Here is a 20,144-nt window from a genome sequence, read left to right as displayed (position 1 = left end):
ATTACAGATTAGACATTATATTAGACCACAGTGGTATAAATGTCAAGTGTATGTGTACGCTATAAAAGTTTTTTTTTGTATCAACATTGTTTTTTATTATTTTTTTACAATATATGTGAAACTGGAAACGATATTTTTTCTATTGCATTTTCATCGTCAACGTTATCATAGTCCACTGCTGATAGATGGATGCTAGTAGCCCCTAGGATTCGCCCCAAGCTGCAATCTCCCGTTCTTTTCACTCATTATTTGCTAATAAAATTTTCAATAGGAAGAGCTTTCTTTTCCTACAGATTTTGGACATAATTTCATATAATACCTGCAGTGAGCTGTCAGTTCTCAGTTGACAAACTGTCAATTAGTTGCGTCATCGCCGTCATCTAGATTTGCAATGATTTGGATAGAATATGTTTTTTAATTAGTCAATAATCTATATTAGTAAGTACTAAATATTTAAAAACACACTGCCGTTAGAAGACACATTCATATAAACAAACATAAATGACTTGCTACACTTTTTTATCGAATGTCAATAACAGGTTTGAATAAAGTAATCTATTTCATATCTTAATTATATATTTCAGATTACAAGATGTCTTCGTCAGCAATTTATATATTAGACGTTAAAGGTAAAGTTCTCATCTCGAGAAACTACCGGGGCGATGTCGACATGGGCGTTATAGATAAGTTTATGCCTCTTCTGATGGAGAAAGAGGAAGAAGGCATGTTGACGCCTTTGCTACAGACCAGCGACTGCACCTTCGCCTATATCAAGACGAACAACCTATACATCGTATCTACAACTAAGAAAAATGCAAACATTGCCCTTGTTTTTGTATTCCTGTACAAGATAGTTGAAGTTATGACAGAGTACTTCAAAGAACTCGAAGAGGAGAGTATCAGAGATAATTTCGTTGTTATCTATGAGTTGCTCGATGAATTACTAGATTTTGGATATCCTCAAACTACTGATAGCAAAATCTTGCAAGAGTATATAACACAAGAGGGTCACAAGTTGGAAATGCAACCTCGCATACCTATGGCAGTTACTAATGCAGTTTCATGGAGATCAGAAGGCATAAAATACAGAAAAAATGAAGTATTCTTAGATGTTATTGAATCTGTTAATTTATTGGCTAACTCGAATGGTAATGTTCTAAGAAGCGAAATAGTCGGCGCTATAAAAATGCGAGTTTACTTATCTGGTATGCCCGAATTACGACTCGGACTGAATGATAAAGTGCTCTTTGAAAGCACTGGTCGAGGAAAATCTAAGTCTGTTGAACTGGAAGATGTGAAGTTTCATCAGTGTGTCAGATTGTCACGTTTTGAAAATGATAGAACAATCTCATTTATACCACCCGACGGTGAATTTGAATTAATGTCTTATAGATTAAATACACATGTCAAGCCACTGATTTGGATAGAGTCTGTCATTGAACGTCATGCGCACTCCAGAGTGGAGTACATGATAAAAGCTAAATCTCAATTCAAGAGGCGTTCCACAGCTAATAACGTCGAGATTATAATCCCAGTGCCTGCTGATGCTGATTCACCAAAATTCAAGACAACCATTGGAAGTGTGAAGTATACCCCTGAACAAAACGCTATAACATGGTCTATTAAATCATTTCCTGGAGGCAAAGAGTACTTAATGAGAGCACATTTTGGCTTGCCATCCGTCGAATGTGAAGACACAGATGGCAAACCACCGATCCAAGTTAAATTTGAAATTCCATACTTCACAACGTCTGGTATTCAAGTTCGTTATCTTAAAATTATAGAGAAGAGTGGCTATCAAGCCCTACCATGGGTTAGATATATCACTCAAAATGGCGACTACCAGTTAAGAACTAATTAATAAAAACACAAGTTGATAGACTACATTCCTTCTATGTATAAGTTGCACTTAGTATGTAATCATAATCAATATTGTATTTGCAATTTTAAATAATTTGTATTTTAGAAGTATTATTGTGTAAGAACTATTTTGACCCTATAATAAAATGTTAGTTATTTGAATTTTTCTTTCAATATTATCTTCGGTTTGCTGGTTCCCTGGTAGAAAGTACCTCAAAAAAAAAAACAACATGGTTGAAAAAACATGTCGTCGATGAAAAGCAAGTTGTCTGGTTTGTTGTAAGTTTGATAACTGTTGGTAGGTACAACAAATTCAAATTCGTTAGGTAGTAGGTAACTAATTATTTAGGTAGTGTACTCTTTTTCTATTCGACTTTAAAAAATTATCATATTGATGTAATAATAAAGAGGGTATTACTTTCACTAAGTCATTATAAATACTTTCTGAATTGGTAGATGATTAAAGAATATGTTTCATAAACTAAATAAAAGCAAAGTGTCGATAAGTTTAGAGATATTAATATATACAAAATATTTATTAAGAAGTTCAGTTCCTTACTTAATAGCTTTTAGTTGTTTCAGTATTTATTATGTAATTAGCCGCCCGGACAGACTACGTCCAGTTCAGTCAATAGTTAATAGTAAAATTTTTATTATTATTTTTTTCTTTTTGTTTTAAAACCTTCTGTGGCTTAAGGAACATACAAAAAATAAATTAGCCGAATTGATCGAGGCTCGAGCCATTCACGAGCTATGCGCTTAACATTCATTTTTAACCTACTTCAAAAAAAAGGAGGAGGTTACTCAATTCGACCGTATATATACATATTTTTTATGTATGTTCGGGGATAACCGATTTTGATAATTTATTCTTTTTTTTGTTGGATTGTAGATATCCCTAGTTTGGTACCATGATAAGGAAACCGGGATCTGATGATGGGACCCCAGAGAAATCGAAGGAAACTCTCGTAAATCCGCATAACTTTTTACTGGGTGTACCGATTTTAATAATTTTTAATTTAATCGAAAGGCGATGTTTATTATGTGGGCAGATTTAAATTTCTTCGAGATCTGATCACAACTTTTGGAGTAATCTTTGATAATGCGTATTTACTTGAATATTTTTTCGTCTATCTACGTTGTATTATTACTTGTCGATATAATTGAAGTCGGTTTTTCTTCGTTTGCCTGCAAACATAATTATTACTTATATAATATATATAGTATTAAGTATAAAATTGATTACAAACAAGCTATATTGAGAATATAAAAAAAGAAGAATTAAGTTTAATTGTGATTTTTTTATGGCTGTAATATGAAGATTCTTTGCCTACCTACTATTAGTTGTTATCAAATAGAACGAATTGTCTATAACTAATCAGTACTCTATAGCCATGCGAAGTTTATATCACTGAAAAGAAAAGAGAGATATATATCACTTTGATCCAGTGTTGCCGTTAGGACAATCTAGTTTGTGGCTACATCAAAGAAAAAAGTTGCCAGTTTTGTAAATAAATCACTTTCGAAATTCCGCTAGAAGCGGCTAGAGTGTGCGTTTTCCAATTACATAGCATAATGTGACTCAGTGGAGCACAATGCTAAATTGTGCTGATGCTTAATTGGAACTTGAATTAGTTTTGAAATACACCTAAAAAAACTACGACGACTTTACTTTACTTTGAATTACTAACTATAATATACTAGCTGTGCCCCGCGGATTCACACGCTTTAATTTAAAAAAAATGCGTATTGCGTATGCGTAAACAATAACAACAATGCGCTCCGTTTGACATTTTGACATGAGTAGTATTGACGTTATGCAAAACAAATTAGGCTCAAAATCAATAGCAATACGGTCCATTTTCATTCGATCGAACCTAAATTACGTTAAAGATAAACATTCATTCGGGAATCCCCCTGCCATAATGCGGACATTATTGTGCTGCTAAAATTAACTACGTATTTTAGTTTGGTAGTATTGGTACCGTATGGTGGTATGTATTAGTCGCTAGACTTTTTATAGTAATAAAAATATGTATGTAGTAACAATCTAAAAAGCTGCCAGAAGTAGCTAGATTTATTTTGGTGGCTAAAATGGATTGTTTTTTGGCTAAAACCGGTGAAAATCCGCTAGATCTAGCCACAAAATGGCTAAAACGGCAACACTGCTTTGATCTTAGGATATATATCACTCATTTAGCTCTTCAGCTCATTTAGCTCAGTGAAATAATTTTATAATGCAACCAAAATGCAACCTTATGTTGTCGTAATAAAATACTTTTTCGCTTGTTCAAAGCAAGACGATTGATTCTATGACCTTGTGAAATATGAATCGAAAAGATACAGAGCCATAACTAACTATCTCTCTCTTTCGCGTGATAAACGCCATCGTCCGATCGAGTGGCTCACTAGCTCAGTCTCGTTTACTCCCGTTCAGTACGTCAGTCTCTCGAAAATGAATCATAAGACTAGTGAGCTGGAGATATATTTGAAATGTAAGTGAGCTGATGAGAGACTAGCTCACTTGAAAAGATATGTTTCATTTGTATCACTCACTCATGAGTTACCCAAGTCTAGTACTCTAGAATTTGTGGAACCGCGGGAACATTTGTTTTGAAATTTTAATCATAATAAAAATGAAATCTACAAAAATAAGAAACAGAACATTATGTTACATATGTCGAAGACATTTTAGCGATATATTACCGAAAAGTGAATTTAAAGTTATAAAGCAAAATAAATCAGAAATAAAAGATAACCTCCAAAAATCCTCTGCAGAGAAAATAATAAACAAACCGCAAAATTCGAAAGAATTTCGAGTGAATGATGTAAATATACAAATGGTATCGAGAAATATTTACGAACAGCTATTTCAAAGACCAACTGAACCGGTCGATCTTACTTTCATAAAAAGGTAAACATCTAAAACTAAACTCATATTCAATTTTTATAATAAGAATTAACAACTAAGAATAAAAATAGCTTTACTTTACATATTTCTTATATCTGTATTTAGTTAATTACTATTTACCATCATTAGATTAGTGATAAGAATTCAATTAAATTAATATTTACAATTTTTCATTATATATTTTACAGTTGCCAAGATCATCTACAAAGACATGGTATAAACTTTAAAGATAATAGTTATATGGAGGATGTGGAGATGAAATTGCCTAAACTTGAAGGAAAAGACATTGTGGAGCATTTTTACAATATAGGCGAGAGACAGTGTGCTCCTTACAGAGATCTACTACAGAGTATATCCTCATCGTATCTCCCACCACTACCAAAGGTATGTTAAAACTAACATTCAGACCAATACTATAATTGAGAGGTATTGTACATTTTCCATGTCTATGACTGGACATTTAGAGTCCTCTTTTAGTTTTTAATAGGATTGACCCATACACAGTACCCAGAATTTTGTAAAGGTAAATAAAGTAACAAATAAATTTAAAACTCTACACATAGTAGAAAATTAAATTCTTTTTAATTACTGCAACTTTTCTTTTACTTTCACTATCTACATTACTACAATAATAAATGGTTGAGGGTTTGGCTAAATCTACCTAAAATTTCCTTATATAGATTTTAATATAAAAATTTATTAACTTCAAGTCAGGATGGGGCAAATACCTTGCCCCACCGTGGGTACACCTATGTTGACCATTGATAAATTATTCAGTCTGTAATATCCCACTGCAGTTACCGACAACCACTGTCTATAGGGCTCATTCTCCACGTAGGAAAAGGATAAATATGGTAAATATTGGTTGTACACCTCGATAGTAGTTTGGGTGAGTTTTTACGATGAAATTAAAAAAAGTCTTAAAGATGTATATTTCTTCATTTACTATAATGTTCAATGATAACATGCTGCATGTGATGAGACGCCACATTGGCGCAACGGTCGCAGCCATGGATTGTACCTGTTGCACTAGCGGTTGCGGGTTCAATCTCCACACATGACAAACATTTGTATTGGCCATACAGGTGTTTGCCGCGGTCTGGGTGTTTGTGCAGTCCTTGTGGGTCTCCCCACCGTGCCTTGGAGAATATGTTAAGCCGTCGGTCCCGGTTTTTATCATATACACCTGATAGCGATCGTTACTCATAGTAGGGAATATATCTGCCAACATGCATCGGAGCAGCGTGGTGGATTAAGCTCTGATCTTTCTCCTACATGGGGAAAGAGGCCTATGCCCAGTAGCGGGATATTACAGGGAGAAGCAGGATAACAATCAAATAATGTTCATTCTTATAGTTGTCCCATTTGGATTAAGTTGAAAATAATGTATACATATATCAAAAAATTTGAAATGCCATTAATTTGGTTTGCAGAAATGGGTAAAGCAACAAGGCTGGACAAAATACACATCAAATGGTCCGCAATCCGTTGCCTATCCACCAGACAACGCTCTGATACTTGATGTGGAAGTTCTTATGAAGGCAGGCAAGAGACCAACTTTAGCTTGTGCTGTGTCTCCTGATGCTTGGTGAGTTATTAGCTGTTATTATATCATCATCATCATCATCAACATCACAGCCTATCACATATCACTGCTGGACAGAGGCCTCACCAGGCTCGCTTGAACTTGTGTAGGCCTACGTCCAGCTGTGGACTGCAAATAGGCTAAAATGATTATTTATAGTATTTGTGAAAAACTAGTATTCCATATTAAGTACTTCATATTACAATAGTAATAATTAGGATCTATTTACCTGACCATGGCAAAGCCAAAAAGAGGGTTAAAATTTTAGCAGTCTATGTATTTAATTATGTTCATCTGTTTCCTCATATCTCCCAAACTACTTGTCATATACAGACAAATGAGGTATCGTTAGAAGCGTTTTAGCTGTCCACTAGTTATAAGCTGTATGGTGTCACATTATATTGAATGCGGCGCCCTCTTTGAAGGACATAAAAGTGACGTACTAATTTTTTTTGTCGTAGTCGGGTTTTAGTTTTTTTACTAACATTATCTTGTTACATTATCTACTACTGCTACTACTAGGATGGCAACAAATTAAACTTCTTATATATAATTACTGTTTCTAAAATGATTGTCTTTGCTCTACTAAAAATGCTTTAATAACTGGTTTAATCCAGGTATGGTTGGGTAAGTAAACCACTAGCCGATGGTGATCCACATCGACATTGTGATACCGTGGAATATGATGACCTCATACCGTTAGAAACTGATGGCGTTAAACCTGACAGTGATCTAGACCGACCAAGAATAGTTATAGGACACAATGTTTCCTATGATAGGTCAAAAATTAAAGAACAGTACTGGCTGAATAGGACAGGTATCTGTTTAAAAAAATATTTTTTTTTATTTTTATGATTGGTCAGAATAATTTTATTTTAAAAATTATTGCTTAAAAATATATCCAAGTAGAATTTTCCCAGTTATAATTCTGTATATAAGGCTAACCGTGCCCCGCGCTTACTAAACTAGTTGTATAAAATAATTAATAATTTTTAGGTGTACGTTTCATGGACACAATGTCGATGCACACATGTGTGAGTGGAGTGACGAGCTACCAGCGGACCGTACTGAAGGCCAAAAACAAGGAGCCCGACCCCTCTGATGGTGACTGGATGGAGATCAGCTCTCTAAATAGCTTGACTGATGTATGTTTATTTTTTGTAACTAGGTCGTCAAATAAGCGTATAACTCACCTGATGGTAAGCGATTACCGTAGTTTATAGACGCCTACAACACCAGAAGCATCGCAAGTGCGTTGCTGACCCTACCCCCAATTAGCGCCAGGAGAACATCTCTCAATTGGCAAAGACTATAAAGACACAATTAATATATATTTTTTAAAGGGTAACTGCAGAGTTTCTTGCTGGTTCTTCTCTGCAGAATCAGCATCAACCGGTGGTAGCTTGGTGGTACCTTTAAATCTAATTTGTAAAATGACGAAGGTGCTTTGAAGCCTTTTTGAATAAACATATTTTTCATTAATTTGTATGATTTTATTTTTGTGTTACCCACACATTAGGGAAATGTAGTGATTGTTATTTTCCTCGCTAGAGAGCTCCGGTAATAAACGCGTGTGATCGCTGCTAAATTCAAAGTGCTATAGGGGAGAACCGCGTCCTCCGATGCGCTATTTATAGGCACACCCCCGCCACCCCGGCCGGCCAGAACCGCCGCAAACGCTACGTCCCGCAATTTTTAAATCTATAATATCTTCGAAAATATTCATTTAAATCATATGCTGTAAAGGGCCATATAGATCTATATTAAATCAACAATGTATTTAACCTATTTAATTAGATAAGGATTAATGCTGTATTGGTTAAAATCGCTTCGAAAATTAGCCATTATTTGTCGTAAAAAGTAAATGACAAAAAAATGTTATTGTGGGATATCCATAAGGGATAGACATAACGGAGTTTTCTGTAGACCTTTCCAATGCGTACAATACTCAATACATTATTTTGATAAATCTCGTAAGGTTCAGTCTGCGTTTGAAATGTAAGCGGAAAAAATTTAATTATTTACGACATCACATTAGAAACCTCAAAAATAACAGTATTTCTCCACTATTTAATGGATGTTATCATACATATAAACCTTCCTCTTTAATCACTCTATCTATTAAAAAAAACCGCATCAAAATCCTTTGCGTAGTTTTAAAGATTTAAGCATACATAGGGATATAGGGACAGAGAAAGTCGGTTTTTTATCGTTTTGTTTCGGTTTTTAGAGCAAACACAATTATTAAATAATTTTTTTACAGGTACATAAACTATATTGCGGTGTACCAGTCAACAAACAGTCCAGAGATATCTTCGTGGAGGGCACCCTGGAAGATGTTCACCAGAACTACCAGGAGCTGATGAAGTACTGCGCTGGAGACGTAGTTGCGACTCACAACGTCCTCCAGAAACTACTGCCAATGTTTCTGGAGAGGTTTCCTCACCCTGTCACCCTGGCCGGCATGCTGGAGCTGGGTAAGTTATGCTATGTCTGTCCTCGTTGGGTCTCCCCACCGTGCCTTGGAGAGCACGTTAAGCAATTGGTCCTAGCTGTTATCATATACACCTGATAGCGTAGTTGCTCATGGTAGGAGAATATATCCGCCAACCCGTAGTGGAGTAGCGGATTAAGCTCCGACCCTTCTTCTAAAGCGGTCGTCATCGTCTACCCACACCTAAACATAATTATATCAATGAAATGTCGCTGTCTCAGTTATATGATAACCATTTTGAGCCCTAAGATATTTATCTACTTTTATATTTATTTTAAGGTACCGCGTACCTTCCCGTAAACTCCAATTGGTTACAATATATCGAATCGTCGGAAACGGTTTTCGAAGATTTAAAACTAGAATCTAGACAGATTTTGTCATCTAAAGCAGACGAAGCTTGCCGTTTGATGGAAAACGAGGCGTATAAAAACGACCTTTGGATGTGGGACCAAGATTGGTCGACACAGGTTTTGAAATTGAAAAAAGTTCAAAGTAAAACGACCAAAAAGTCTGCAGTAAATGAAACGGAACTTTTTAGTGAACAAAGAAAAAATATCTCCATAAACAATTATAAAACATTCGAAACCCTTAGTGACGAATATATAGAGACTTTAGAATGTAAAAATGGAAATGACTTTAATATACAAGAAGTTGAAAGTCTGAATAAGAAATTCGGATATTTGTACGAGCTAGAGAAATTATTGCCAGTTAAAAAGCCGTATTTAGCCGGTTATCCGGCTTGGTACAGGAAGTTGTGTACGAAGCCTGGCAAGGATGACGATTGGACACCCGGCGCTAATAATATCACAACCAGTATGCAGGTTCGTTGGAAATATATACATGCCTTAAATCTTGTAAGACCAAAATCATACTATAGCCCGTTGGCGCAGTTAATAGTGATCTGGATTCTGTCCCAGACGCTCAAGTGTGGGTCCAATGTTGTGGGCACGCTGGGCATGCCCACGACCTTCAGCTGAAACATTTACCCATTGTTTTCCCTTGACTCAATTATTTAAAAAAAAGAGTGTACCTTAGACACGACTGAAGTAAAACATACAAAACGTAACCCTCTCTCATCTATTTTTACAACTTCCGTTCGCCTCGCCTGATCACACTTTTCATAATGCATTCACTATCTTACTCCCCAAATCAAGCACTCACTCAAGTTTGAGTTTGACAAAGAAGAAAGAGCTGCAAAACATACTATGTAGGTACCTATAAAACTACGTTCCTTGAAATGGCGAGCTTTGTACGTGTTATAGATCTGTTTCCATGTGAAAAAAAATCGACTTTGTTTAAAAAGACTAAGGTACTTTGATATACTCGTTCTGCATAATACCTTTCGTGAGCATGTGTGTATAATATGTCAATTTAATTGGTCACTAATAGATGGCGGTACTTGTATTTTCAATCGAGCTATTGTTTGGATTTTTCTAATCATTAAGTTAAAATGTTACATTCATGTATCCTTCTCGACTCCAATCCGCGGCCACCGCCCTCGGCGAGTGGTTTAGGAAATGGAAAATCAAAGTAAATCCCGAAAATAGTGCAGCAGTGCACTTTGTTAAGCACATCAGACGCGTCTTCTGGACGAAAGGTCGACCCGGGAAAATACCCCCTACCCCCAATACCCTATTTGGCATCCCGATTCCTTGGCTAAAGGAAACAAAATACCTAGGCGTTATACTCGACAGTAAACTTACATTCAAAGCCCACATTAACCGGGTCCGAAACAGGGCAGCGTTCGTTTTAGGCCGACTGCACACGCTGCTATGCGGGAGGAGTAAAATGTCTCTTAGAAATAAGACGACATTATACAAGGCCTGCGTACGACCTATTATGACCTACGCGTGCCCCGTCTTCGCTCATGTGGAGCCAACCCTCATCCATATGCTCCAAATCATTCAGAACAAGTTTCTACGCACTGCCACGTACTACCGTGGTACGTGCGTAATGTCGATTTACATCGCGACCTTAAGATCGATTCAATCGCGAAGCAGCTCAAAATACTCGCTACAGCGTATTTTGAGAGAGCGCGCAGTCACCCAAATCCTCTTGTAGCAGAGGCTTGCAAATACGTAGGTAGAGGAAACTTACAGACCGTACAAAGGCGTCCCATGCACGCCTTAACCGACCCTGACGATAGGATCACGGCGCTTAACGCCATATACACCACCACACACAGGACACACACACACCGCCCCCGCCGGCGAGGGCGAGGTCCCCGCGTTCTGACGGCTCGCACGCGCCTAGGCGCGTAGCGGACCGTCCGTAAGCCGTCTCAGCGCTCCGCATAGCGCCTCTTCCACTCCGATGACGCTCTAAGCCGAGGTGTGATCTCGCTAGGAGACACCCTTAGGGTGGGCGTTTTTCCCCCCCGAGCCCTCCCAGAGGGCTCCCCTTCTTCCTTCGCGGCCGGTTTGCCTAAGTGCCCGGCCCCTCTCACCGGTGACGCTGTAAAGGCCGCTAGGGCCACCAGCACTCTACAATTCGAAAAAAAAAAAAAACATGTATGAATGCACTTGGAAATATACATAATAGTTCATTAATAATGTCTGGTTATTTCATTGCGAAGAAGTGCAGTATTTCAAAGAAAACGAAGTGTTTTCTAAAGTAGAAGAGCGGATTGTACAACGTAATTACGCCTTTAAAAGGAAAATTATTCCTAACTAACGAATACAAGATAGAGATAATTTTTTTGCTCGTTGATATCATTGAAATTTGATGCCATGGCTATGCAGGAGTACCTTACCAGAGTAGCTCGTATATTACATAAAGGAAAGTAAAATTTAAACGCAGTTAGGAGTCGAACCTGTATGAAATAATTAAATTAACTTCTAGACTATTTAATTTAAATTATTTTCTTGGAAATTTAGATAACACCCAAACTACTACATCTTTCTTGGGAGGGTTATCCCATACATTATATACAGTCTGAGGGCTGGGGGTTCCTGGTGCCCTTCAGTAGGACAAGAGGCGAAAGTAAGGATGAACCACTAGTCCCCTTAGAGAAGTTACTAGAAACCTGCCCTTTATTGGACTTCAGGGAAAGCCAAGTCGATGCTAACTTGCAAATGCTTCCTACGACTGTGGAGGTATGTTATAATTTAGTTCAAAATGTATTTTAATATAGATCACAGCAAAATAATACTGTTTTCAAGCAGTATTGTGTTCCTGTTGGTGAGTAAGGTGACCAGAGCTCCTGGGGGGATTGAGGATGGGTCGGCAACGCGCTTGCGATGCTTCTGGTGTTGCAGGCGTCTATAAGCTACGGTAACCGCTTACCATCAGGTGAGCCGTACGCTTGTTTGCCGACCTAGTGACATAAAAAAAAATATATAAATTAATTGATATTATATTTCTCATTAATAATATTTATATACAGTTGTGTTTTGTGCCGTGTGTCTGTTTACCCTAGACACAGTATAATCCTATGGGGGTAGTTTAGTGTAAGGCCCTTATTATCACATTTGTCGCTTTCTTGATAGGATGATAGTACAGGCTGATAGTGGTATAATCATTAATATGTTATTAAGAACACTTAATATTATTTAACAATTAATTTTAAATCATTAAATAAACATGAGTTCACGCCATTTTTGGCGCGAACTTGTGGAGTCCTATGTCCAGCAGTGGACTGCGATAGGCTGAAGTGTGTGTGAGTGAGCCTTAAATAATATTGTTTTCTAATTCTTACGTGAATTTCACTCATATGTAATGAAATAACTTTTTCAGATAAAACTTAGTAAAATTAGTAAGAGTTTTGAGTTTCAATATTTAAAGCTATTACATTGCATTTTAGTCTAGTTTCCAATGATGATGATGATGATGATTTTTAATATATGATTTTTTTTATTAAAATATAGATAAGAGCGTTACAAGATTTGTTATTTTTATGTTATATTGTTGAACAGGAAGACTTAAGTAGAAGGGCTTATTATGCCAGGAAAAAGAAAGAGGAACAAGCGACCGCTAACCAGTACCATGGGCTAGGAGTTTGGTGTGGGATTCAGATACAGGGTAAGTGGTGATGATAAGTATAGTTATTATTTCCTTCTGGAATTTCAAATTTTCTTTAAAAAATCTCGTCTTAATTAATAATAATCTAAAATTACGAATTTAACATATTTTATAAATGTTTGCTTTGAGATTGCTATTCAAAATTAAGTACGTTCTAAGATTTCTTTATTCCGGAACATATATTGTTGAACAATTTTCTAATTTTTTTTCTGCAACTAGGTCGGCGAACAAGCGTACTGCCTACCTGGTGGTAAGCTATTACCGTAGCCGGTAGACGCCTGCGACACCAGAAGTATGGTAAGGCGCTTTTCCCACCCTACCCCCCCTCCCCAGGAGCTCCGGTCGCCCTACTCACCACAGGAACACACACTGCCTAAAAGTTTGCCTTAGTTTTAGTGTAGATTTTAATCATTTTCGTGATTAATTCACTTTTTTACAGTGTATATACTGCTTTTCTCGATATCAGGATATCTGTTAAATACAACAAATGTTGTTTTACAGGCTGTTGTCATTTCCTACGGTTACCGCATAAAGATGGCCCTAAATATAAAGTGGGCAATCCACTGGCGAAAGATTTTTTGAACATGTTCAGTCAGAACGTCCTTTCTGCGCAAGGGAATGAAGCTGAAAAGGTACGACTTAAAGGAAAGATTAATATGTTGTCGTTTATATATCACTGGGATACTAAACAAGCATACAGTAGACGGTTAGCGGTTACTGTAGCCCCGACCCACCTTCAACGATCGCTATCAGGTATACAGGATAACAAGCGGGACCGATTGCTTACCGTGCTCTCCGAGGCACGGTGGAGAGAGCCACAAGGACTGCACAAAAAACCAGACCACGGCAAACACCTGTATGGCCAATACAAATGTGCGGGGACCGAACCTGCAACAACCAGTGTTGTGACCGTTGCGCCAACGCGTCGTCATTATCATGTCAAAACCATATTAATGAAACATTTTAATTGATTCTCGTACTTATTTTTCCAGGTGTTATCCTTCGGCCGTATGATGTCGTACTGGCGCAACAATAGAGAGCGAGTGATGGGGCAACAAGTAGTATGGTTGCCCCAACACTTGCTACCGGGGCACCTCCGGGGCTCAACACGTCGGTATGGGGCTATCGTACCCCAGGTGGTCGTCTGTGGGACTCTGACTAGACGGTATTAAATTATTGTTGTTATACTTTTAATTATATTTGTTCTCAAACAAAATAAATGAAAAAAAAAACGACTTCAGTGAAATTTACAAGAAATACGACTTAGGTAGTCGGTAAAATATTCAATTGAATACAAATAATTTGAATAGTAGTTGCCGAATTTAATATAGCCTGGTCAGGAATTTTCCAGCCAACTTTTTCGCAATTTATTTCTTTGTCTCATTATTAGGAATGACTCAAAAAGTGTTCGTCAGATCTCGATCAAATTTAAATGGGGCCATATGACGCGCACCAACTTTCGATAAATAATTATCAAAATCTGTACTCTGTATCTGTACGCTGTGCGGTTACGTCAGTGAAGAATATAGCCACCCGCTCTCTTCCCGTGGGTGTCGTAAGAGGCGCCTAAGGAATAACACTGTTCCGCTACCACCTTGGAACTTAAAAAGCCGGCCGATGGCGGGATAACCATCCAACTGCTGGCTTTGAAATACACAGGCCGAAGACGGGCAGCAGCGTCTTCGGTGCGACAAAGCCAGACCTGTGGTCACCAACCCGCCTGCCTAGCGTGTTGTATGGGCAAAGCACATGAGTTCGTGCCGTTTATGGCGCTAATTTGTAGAGGCCTATGGCCAGCAGTTGACAAATACAACAATTGAAAAATACAACCGAACCTTTTTGGAAGTCAGTTAAAAAATAACAGTTGCTGACAAATAAATAAAGTTCCACTGATTAGGTCTACTTCCAAAAAAAACTATATTTGTATATCTAATATTAACTAGTGGTCGCGTAGTGGTCGAAATTCGACCATAATTAATATAAGTTTGAACATTAGACAAAAGAGTAAGGCAAGTAGTAAAGAAGTAGAGAAGAGTAAGTAGTACCTACCTATATATGCGTGTGTGTCAAATACATGGTGGATTTAATGTATTTTTTATGCATAATTAAAAATATATATTAGCATTCTGCACTCTGTATAAACTTTAAGTGAGCAAAATTTCATACTCTTCCGTTCGCGAAATTTACAAAACAAAAACAAGTACAAAGTTTGCTTCACGTATTAATATATAGATAACTGGAATGTTCCAGAGCATCGGAGCCAACATGGATGACAGCAAGTAATGCAAATAGCGAACGTGTGGGCTCTGAGTTAAGAGCACTAGTGCAGGCACCGCCGGGGCACAAGTTTGTAGGGGCCGATGTTGATTCTCAGGTGTGTATTATGTTATTTTTTATAACCATATGTGGGTTTAGTGGCGCTATATCTATGCAAGACATGCCTGAATTTGTAATAATTGACAGTTTTTTAGAGTAACTCCGGAGTTGAGATTATTTTCTGCAGAATTTACATTCCGTACTGATGGGAGTGTGCGTGCAGGGGGTTTTAAAAATTCAGGAATCCAAGATAATTTAAATAAAAGAATGGGGTCTTTTTTTTTTGACGTGGGGAAAATCCTTCATGGACACCGTCCGGCAAAGCGGGGCACCGGAGGGGAGTCAGACTCTTACATACATACAATCATACATACATATAATCACGCCTCTTTCCCATAGGGGTAGGCAGAGACCACTTCGTTCCACTTGCTACGATCCTTACATAATTCTTTCGCTTCGTCCACTTTCATTATTGCCTTCATACATGCTCTTCGGTTTAGGGTACTCTTTACCTGGCCTTTTTTCAAGACGTCTCTTATTTGGTCTCGGAACTTCCGCCTAGGTCTACCCCTTCCAACCCTTCGATTCACACTCGCCTTATACACTTTTTTCGTTAATCGTTCTTCACTCATTCTCTCGACATGGCCAAACCATCTAATTACATACCTTTCTCAATTTTTGTCCCTACATCTTCTTTCAGACCACAACGTTTCCTTATCTCACTATTTCTTATCCTGTCACTCAGTTTAACTCCTATCATACTTCTTAACGCTCTCATCTCAACTGCATTTATTCTGCTTTCATGTTTCTTCTGCCATACCCAACTTTCACTTCCGTACACGAGTGTCGGAACCAACACCTCCAAATGCACAGCCAAACGAGCCTTGTTAGACATCTTCCGACTGCTCATAAAGGAGTGCAAAGCTCCATTCACCCTGTTTCCTGCATTCACTCTTCTTTCAATATCACTCTCACACTTTCCATCTCTTGTTGCTCAACAAAAAAACATCGCACATGCATGGCGATGCACTTAATATACACATACATACTTCATACATATACACGTATATACGGCATACTTCACTGTGTCTAAAATCGGATGCACTCATTAACATTAATAACGTTTAAATCTAATAAACATCTTGAACCTATAGTTCTTTCTAATTTTAACATTTAAACATAAAACATTTCGCTAAGGCTCAGGCACCCTACATTATGGTCCTTCGAGCAAAAACCTCATCACTACAGCCTATACAGCCCACTGCTGGACATAGGCCTCCACAAGTTCACGCCAAAAAATAGCGCGAACTCATATGTTTTGCCCGTAGTCACCACGCTGGGCAGGCGGGTTGGTGACAGCAAAAACCTCGCGCGTGTTAAAATATTCGTGGTTTGAGGTGAACAGAGAGAGAACTTTGGAGAACAGTCAGTGCTTGAACTTCGTGAATAAACATTAACAAAGTCGCAGTGTCGGGCTACTATTCGTTGTGATCCGAAAACAAAGGTGGTGATATACTCGGCGTCCTGGTTGAGTAACGTCAGCTGCTGCAGAAAACAAGTAAGATCTTTTTATTTTATTTTCTCATAATGGAAGACTACGTAAGCATTGTAGAATCCCAAAACGAGACCATGGATGCAATGGAAAAGTTACTAATTTTAAAAAAGATTCATCGGAGCGTAAAACTCCGTCTTACATAAGACATCGTGTAGAAACTCTCGAGGCATATTGGAAAGAATTTTTAGAAAATCATAACAAATTAGAAGAAATACCGGAAAAAACGAACTATCCGTATTTTATTGAGAATTATTATCAACAAGCATTACAGTTTTATACTGAAACAAAAAATTATTTGGAAAAGTTTACACAACAAAGAAAACAGGAAGTAGGTATGTCTAGGGAGTCGTATTTTAAAGAGTATACGAAGGTTACTGCCGAGGAGAATTCAGGGTCTACTTCGAGCTTAAACTTGAGCAATCTTTTACGAAAACAGGAGGTTAACTTTAAAGCATTGGAAAAGACTATTGGGCTCATAGATGTTGGTTGCATATCCGAAAAATGGGAGTTTGAAGACACGCTTACATCACTAAAAAGCAGGTGGTCTGCTGTGGATAATTTACACTGGGATATAGTTTGTGAAATGGGTGAAGAAAACATTTCATACGAAACGCGTTTTGATTCCTACGAAAAACGATTTAACAAAATTAAAAGGGGATATTAACTCCAAGATGTGGTCGGTCACGCATCGCGAGAAGTCAACCCCTCAACTAGAAATTCCGGTTTCTCAACGGTAATCATAACCAATGGGTGTCGTTTAAAGATCTTTTCAGATCTTTCAAGATCACGGAGGCTGTACATAGCAACCCCACTCTCTCCAATGCCCAAAAAATGCAGTTTCTTAAAAGCAAGGTGCGTGGAAACGCAGAAAGACTTATTCAACATCTCCGAATAAGCTCTGAAAACTACAACACTTGTTGGGATATACTAAACAATCGCTATAATAACAAAAAATTGTTATTTACTTCTTACATTTCAACTTTATTAAGCCTTTCTAACATACACAACAGTCAGCGGGACAACTAAAGAAAATACATGACGTCACCATGAAACCTTAAATGCTATCAAGAATTTACAGATTGATATATCAACGTGGAATCCAATATTGGTCTATTTGTTGTCTCAAAAATTGGATTCAGAAACCTACGCTGAGTACAACGGATCTCTAAGAAAACTGCAAGAACTGCCTGTACTTAAGTAAGGCCTTTTAGATTTTCTAGAAAGAAAGTTCTCTGCTTTGCGCCCCAATGTGCTTTCGTACCCTACCCCTGGTTTTGGTCCGCGAGGGTCCGAAGACCCCTACCGCCTGCGGCCCGCTCTTAACCGCAGACGGCATTCCTCTATACGCCGAACGCGAGACGCGCCCAGGTAGAATTCCAGCATCTCCTCCCCTTGGTCCCAAAGGTCTGGGAAAAGAATGAGATCTTACTTTGAGCAGAGTTAGCGATATATTATCCCCAAAATATTTTTGTTCACCGTCTCTATCGATCAGTTGACGCCTTACCAAATATAAAAGCAATTGCGTCTTAATGTGAAGTTGAGTCTGCCGCTTCACAGCAGGGAGTTTTAAATTACATATAAAATTATCTTTTTAATGAATTTTATTTTTATTTGCAAAACGACGACTCAGGAGCTATTGTTTCCCCGGGCTGCTCGCAAATAGGCGTCATAACTTAGGTGGTACGACCATAGATGAAGTAAAAAAAAGTAGATAATGCGCGGCCTATGTTGTTACTGAAGCCACAAAACTCGGCTCCTTCAAGTAAACACACGCGCTCACGCACACATATGCATCAAACTACGCTCATTTTCGTTAGTATCTCACGGGGCCTCGTACAGTAACTTTGCCTTCAAAATGCCGTTCTTATGTAATTAAATGGTGTAAAAACAATACCAAAGTGAATAAAAAGTCTCAAGAAATATCGTTTCACACGTAAGTACATACAAAACTTTATATTTCTTGTTATTCCAAAATAATATTGAGGTTATTCGGAACTTATAATTTCGATGTCCCGAAATGACGTACCGAGGGAGTGTTACCAGTAATTTTTGTTTCCATTAGCCCAAAATGCGGGTAAGTAAATTGTAGGCAATCACAGAAAAATAATTAAGTAGAAAGTGGACATCATTATTGTGTTTTTTTTATCGTGTGATTTTATGTTTTATTTAAATTGAAGTCAATATGAATTTTTAACTCGTTTGTGTCTGTTTAAATTTGTGAATTAACTACTCATATTATACTACTAAATATCATGATTTTAGGTTTCCAACGAATATTTTAATAGGAGATAGATAGAATAGGTAGATGTTATACGACTGAGCCGAAATGAACTATAACGACAGCCATCCTCATCTAATGTGGTTTGTTCAAACCATTTTGATAAAGCTGACATGTACGGTACAAAACGTGGACTTGGCAGAGTACCATCACGTATATACTACTACTTACTACTACGTATTTTATTGTTGTATTTTTGTTCTAGGACCTACCGGATGAGTCTAAAATCAGTCAATAACCAAGATTCAATCTTTAATACACCTAGAAAACATAAACTAAGAGAAAAGTTAAAAAAACAGGAACTTATTTTTAAAAAAAAATTAAATCATTACAGCAAAGAGTTAGACGTCTTTAAAACAGGAACTTGCCCTTCAGAGAAATCATCAATTACTTAAAACACACAATTTTCATTGACACAGATTTATATAATTCATTAAATCAAAACATGGCTGCAATACATTTATTTAACAATTTGAAGCGAAAAAAGGAGTAAATATATTTAAAACTATAAACAGGTTTTTATTTTCACATACCCATTTTACCTATATTAAATTAATTGTTTAATAAAAATTTTAGGGACTTTTTTTAAAAAGTGTCAACACTTCACTCACTCACACATATTTAAAAAAGTGGCTTCACTTTTTTGTTCTAAGTGCGTTATCTATATTTTTTACTTGATCTATGGGTACGACTTAGTTATACGTCGTACGACTTTTTGTTTGTAAGTTGTAATTGGGCTCGCGTGCAGGAGCTGTGGGTGGCGGCGCTGCTGGGGGACGGCGGCGGGCGCGCGCGGCTGTGCGGCGGCAGCGCCTTCGCGTGGGCCGTGCTGGCGGGCGACAAGCGCCGCGCCTCCGACCTGCACTCGCTGACGGCGCGGGCGGCCGGCGTGCGCCGCGACCACGCCAAGGTCATCAACTACGCGCGCATCTACGGTACTGTGGACGGGGGTGGTGCGGGGGTGCGGGGGGTGGTGTGGCTGTGTGGGGGCAGCGCCTTCGCGTGGGCCGTGCTGGCGGGCGACAAGCGCCGCGCCTCCGACCTGCACTCGCTGACGGCGCGGGCGGCCGGCGTGCGCCGCGACCACGCCAAGGTCATCAACTACGCGCGCATCTACGGTACTGT

At 38.1% G+C, this 20,144-nt stretch overlaps 2 protein-coding genes and 1 long non-coding RNA gene across 3 annotated transcripts in view; 2 read left to right on the top strand and 1 right to left on the bottom strand.

The window, feature by feature from the left end:
• The first annotated feature begins 340 nt into the window (after positions 1-340).
• On the top strand, positions 341-2,022 carry LOC123662658 (AP-1 complex subunit mu-1). Its single transcript, XM_045597464.1, has 2 exons — positions 341-438; positions 585-2,022. The coding sequence occupies exon 2, from the start codon at positions 593-595 to the stop codon at positions 1,859-1,861; it is 1,269 nt and encodes a 422-aa protein (XP_045453420.1). The 5' UTR covers positions 341-438; positions 585-592; the 3' UTR covers positions 1,862-2,022.
• A 2,332-nt stretch (positions 2,023-4,354) lies between these two features.
• The window catches only part of LOC123662639 (DNA polymerase subunit gamma-1, mitochondrial), a 22,320-nt gene continuing 6,530 nt past the window's right edge, over positions 4,355-20,144 (top strand). Inside the window, exons 1-13 of the mRNA XM_045597451.1 lie at positions 4,355-4,774; positions 4,960-5,155; positions 6,205-6,359; positions 6,974-7,173; positions 7,353-7,501; positions 8,620-8,833; positions 9,130-9,671; positions 11,727-11,945; positions 12,765-12,870; positions 13,372-13,502; positions 13,863-14,035; positions 15,121-15,244; positions 19,768-19,954. Of these exons, the coding sequence (XP_045453407.1) occupies positions 4,497-4,774; positions 4,960-5,155; positions 6,205-6,359; positions 6,974-7,173; positions 7,353-7,501; positions 8,620-8,833; positions 9,130-9,671; positions 11,727-11,945; positions 12,765-12,870; positions 13,372-13,502; positions 13,863-14,035; positions 15,121-15,244; positions 19,768-19,954 (2,674 nt within the window). The 5' untranslated portion in view covers positions 4,355-4,496. The remainder of the gene's footprint in view (positions 4,775-4,959; positions 5,156-6,204; positions 6,360-6,973; positions 7,174-7,352; positions 7,502-8,619; positions 8,834-9,129; positions 9,672-11,726; positions 11,946-12,764; positions 12,871-13,371; positions 13,503-13,862; positions 14,036-15,120; positions 15,245-19,767; positions 19,955-20,144) is intronic.
• Positions 18,230-20,144, bottom strand: part of LOC123662642 — a 16,540-nt gene continuing 14,625 nt past the window's right edge. The window contains exons 2-3 of the long non-coding RNA XR_006744532.1: positions 18,636-18,652; positions 18,230-18,240 (exon numbers count right to left, since the gene is read on the bottom strand). This is a non-coding gene — a long non-coding RNA (uncharacterized LOC123662642). The remainder of the gene's footprint in view (positions 18,241-18,635; positions 18,653-20,144) is intronic.

This window comes from Melitaea cinxia, chromosome 19 (assembly GCF_905220565.1).
Source record: "Melitaea cinxia chromosome 19, ilMelCinx1.1, whole genome shotgun sequence".
NCBI lineage: Eukaryota > Metazoa > Arthropoda > Insecta > Lepidoptera > Nymphalidae > Melitaea > Melitaea cinxia.
This window is presented reverse-complemented; position numbering and strand designations above follow the sequence as displayed.

Coding starts and splice junctions, on each gene's coding strand:
- LOC123662658 (XM_045597464.1), top strand. CDS start 593: ATGTCTTCGTCAGCAATTTATATATTAGACGTTAAAGGTAAAGTTCTC.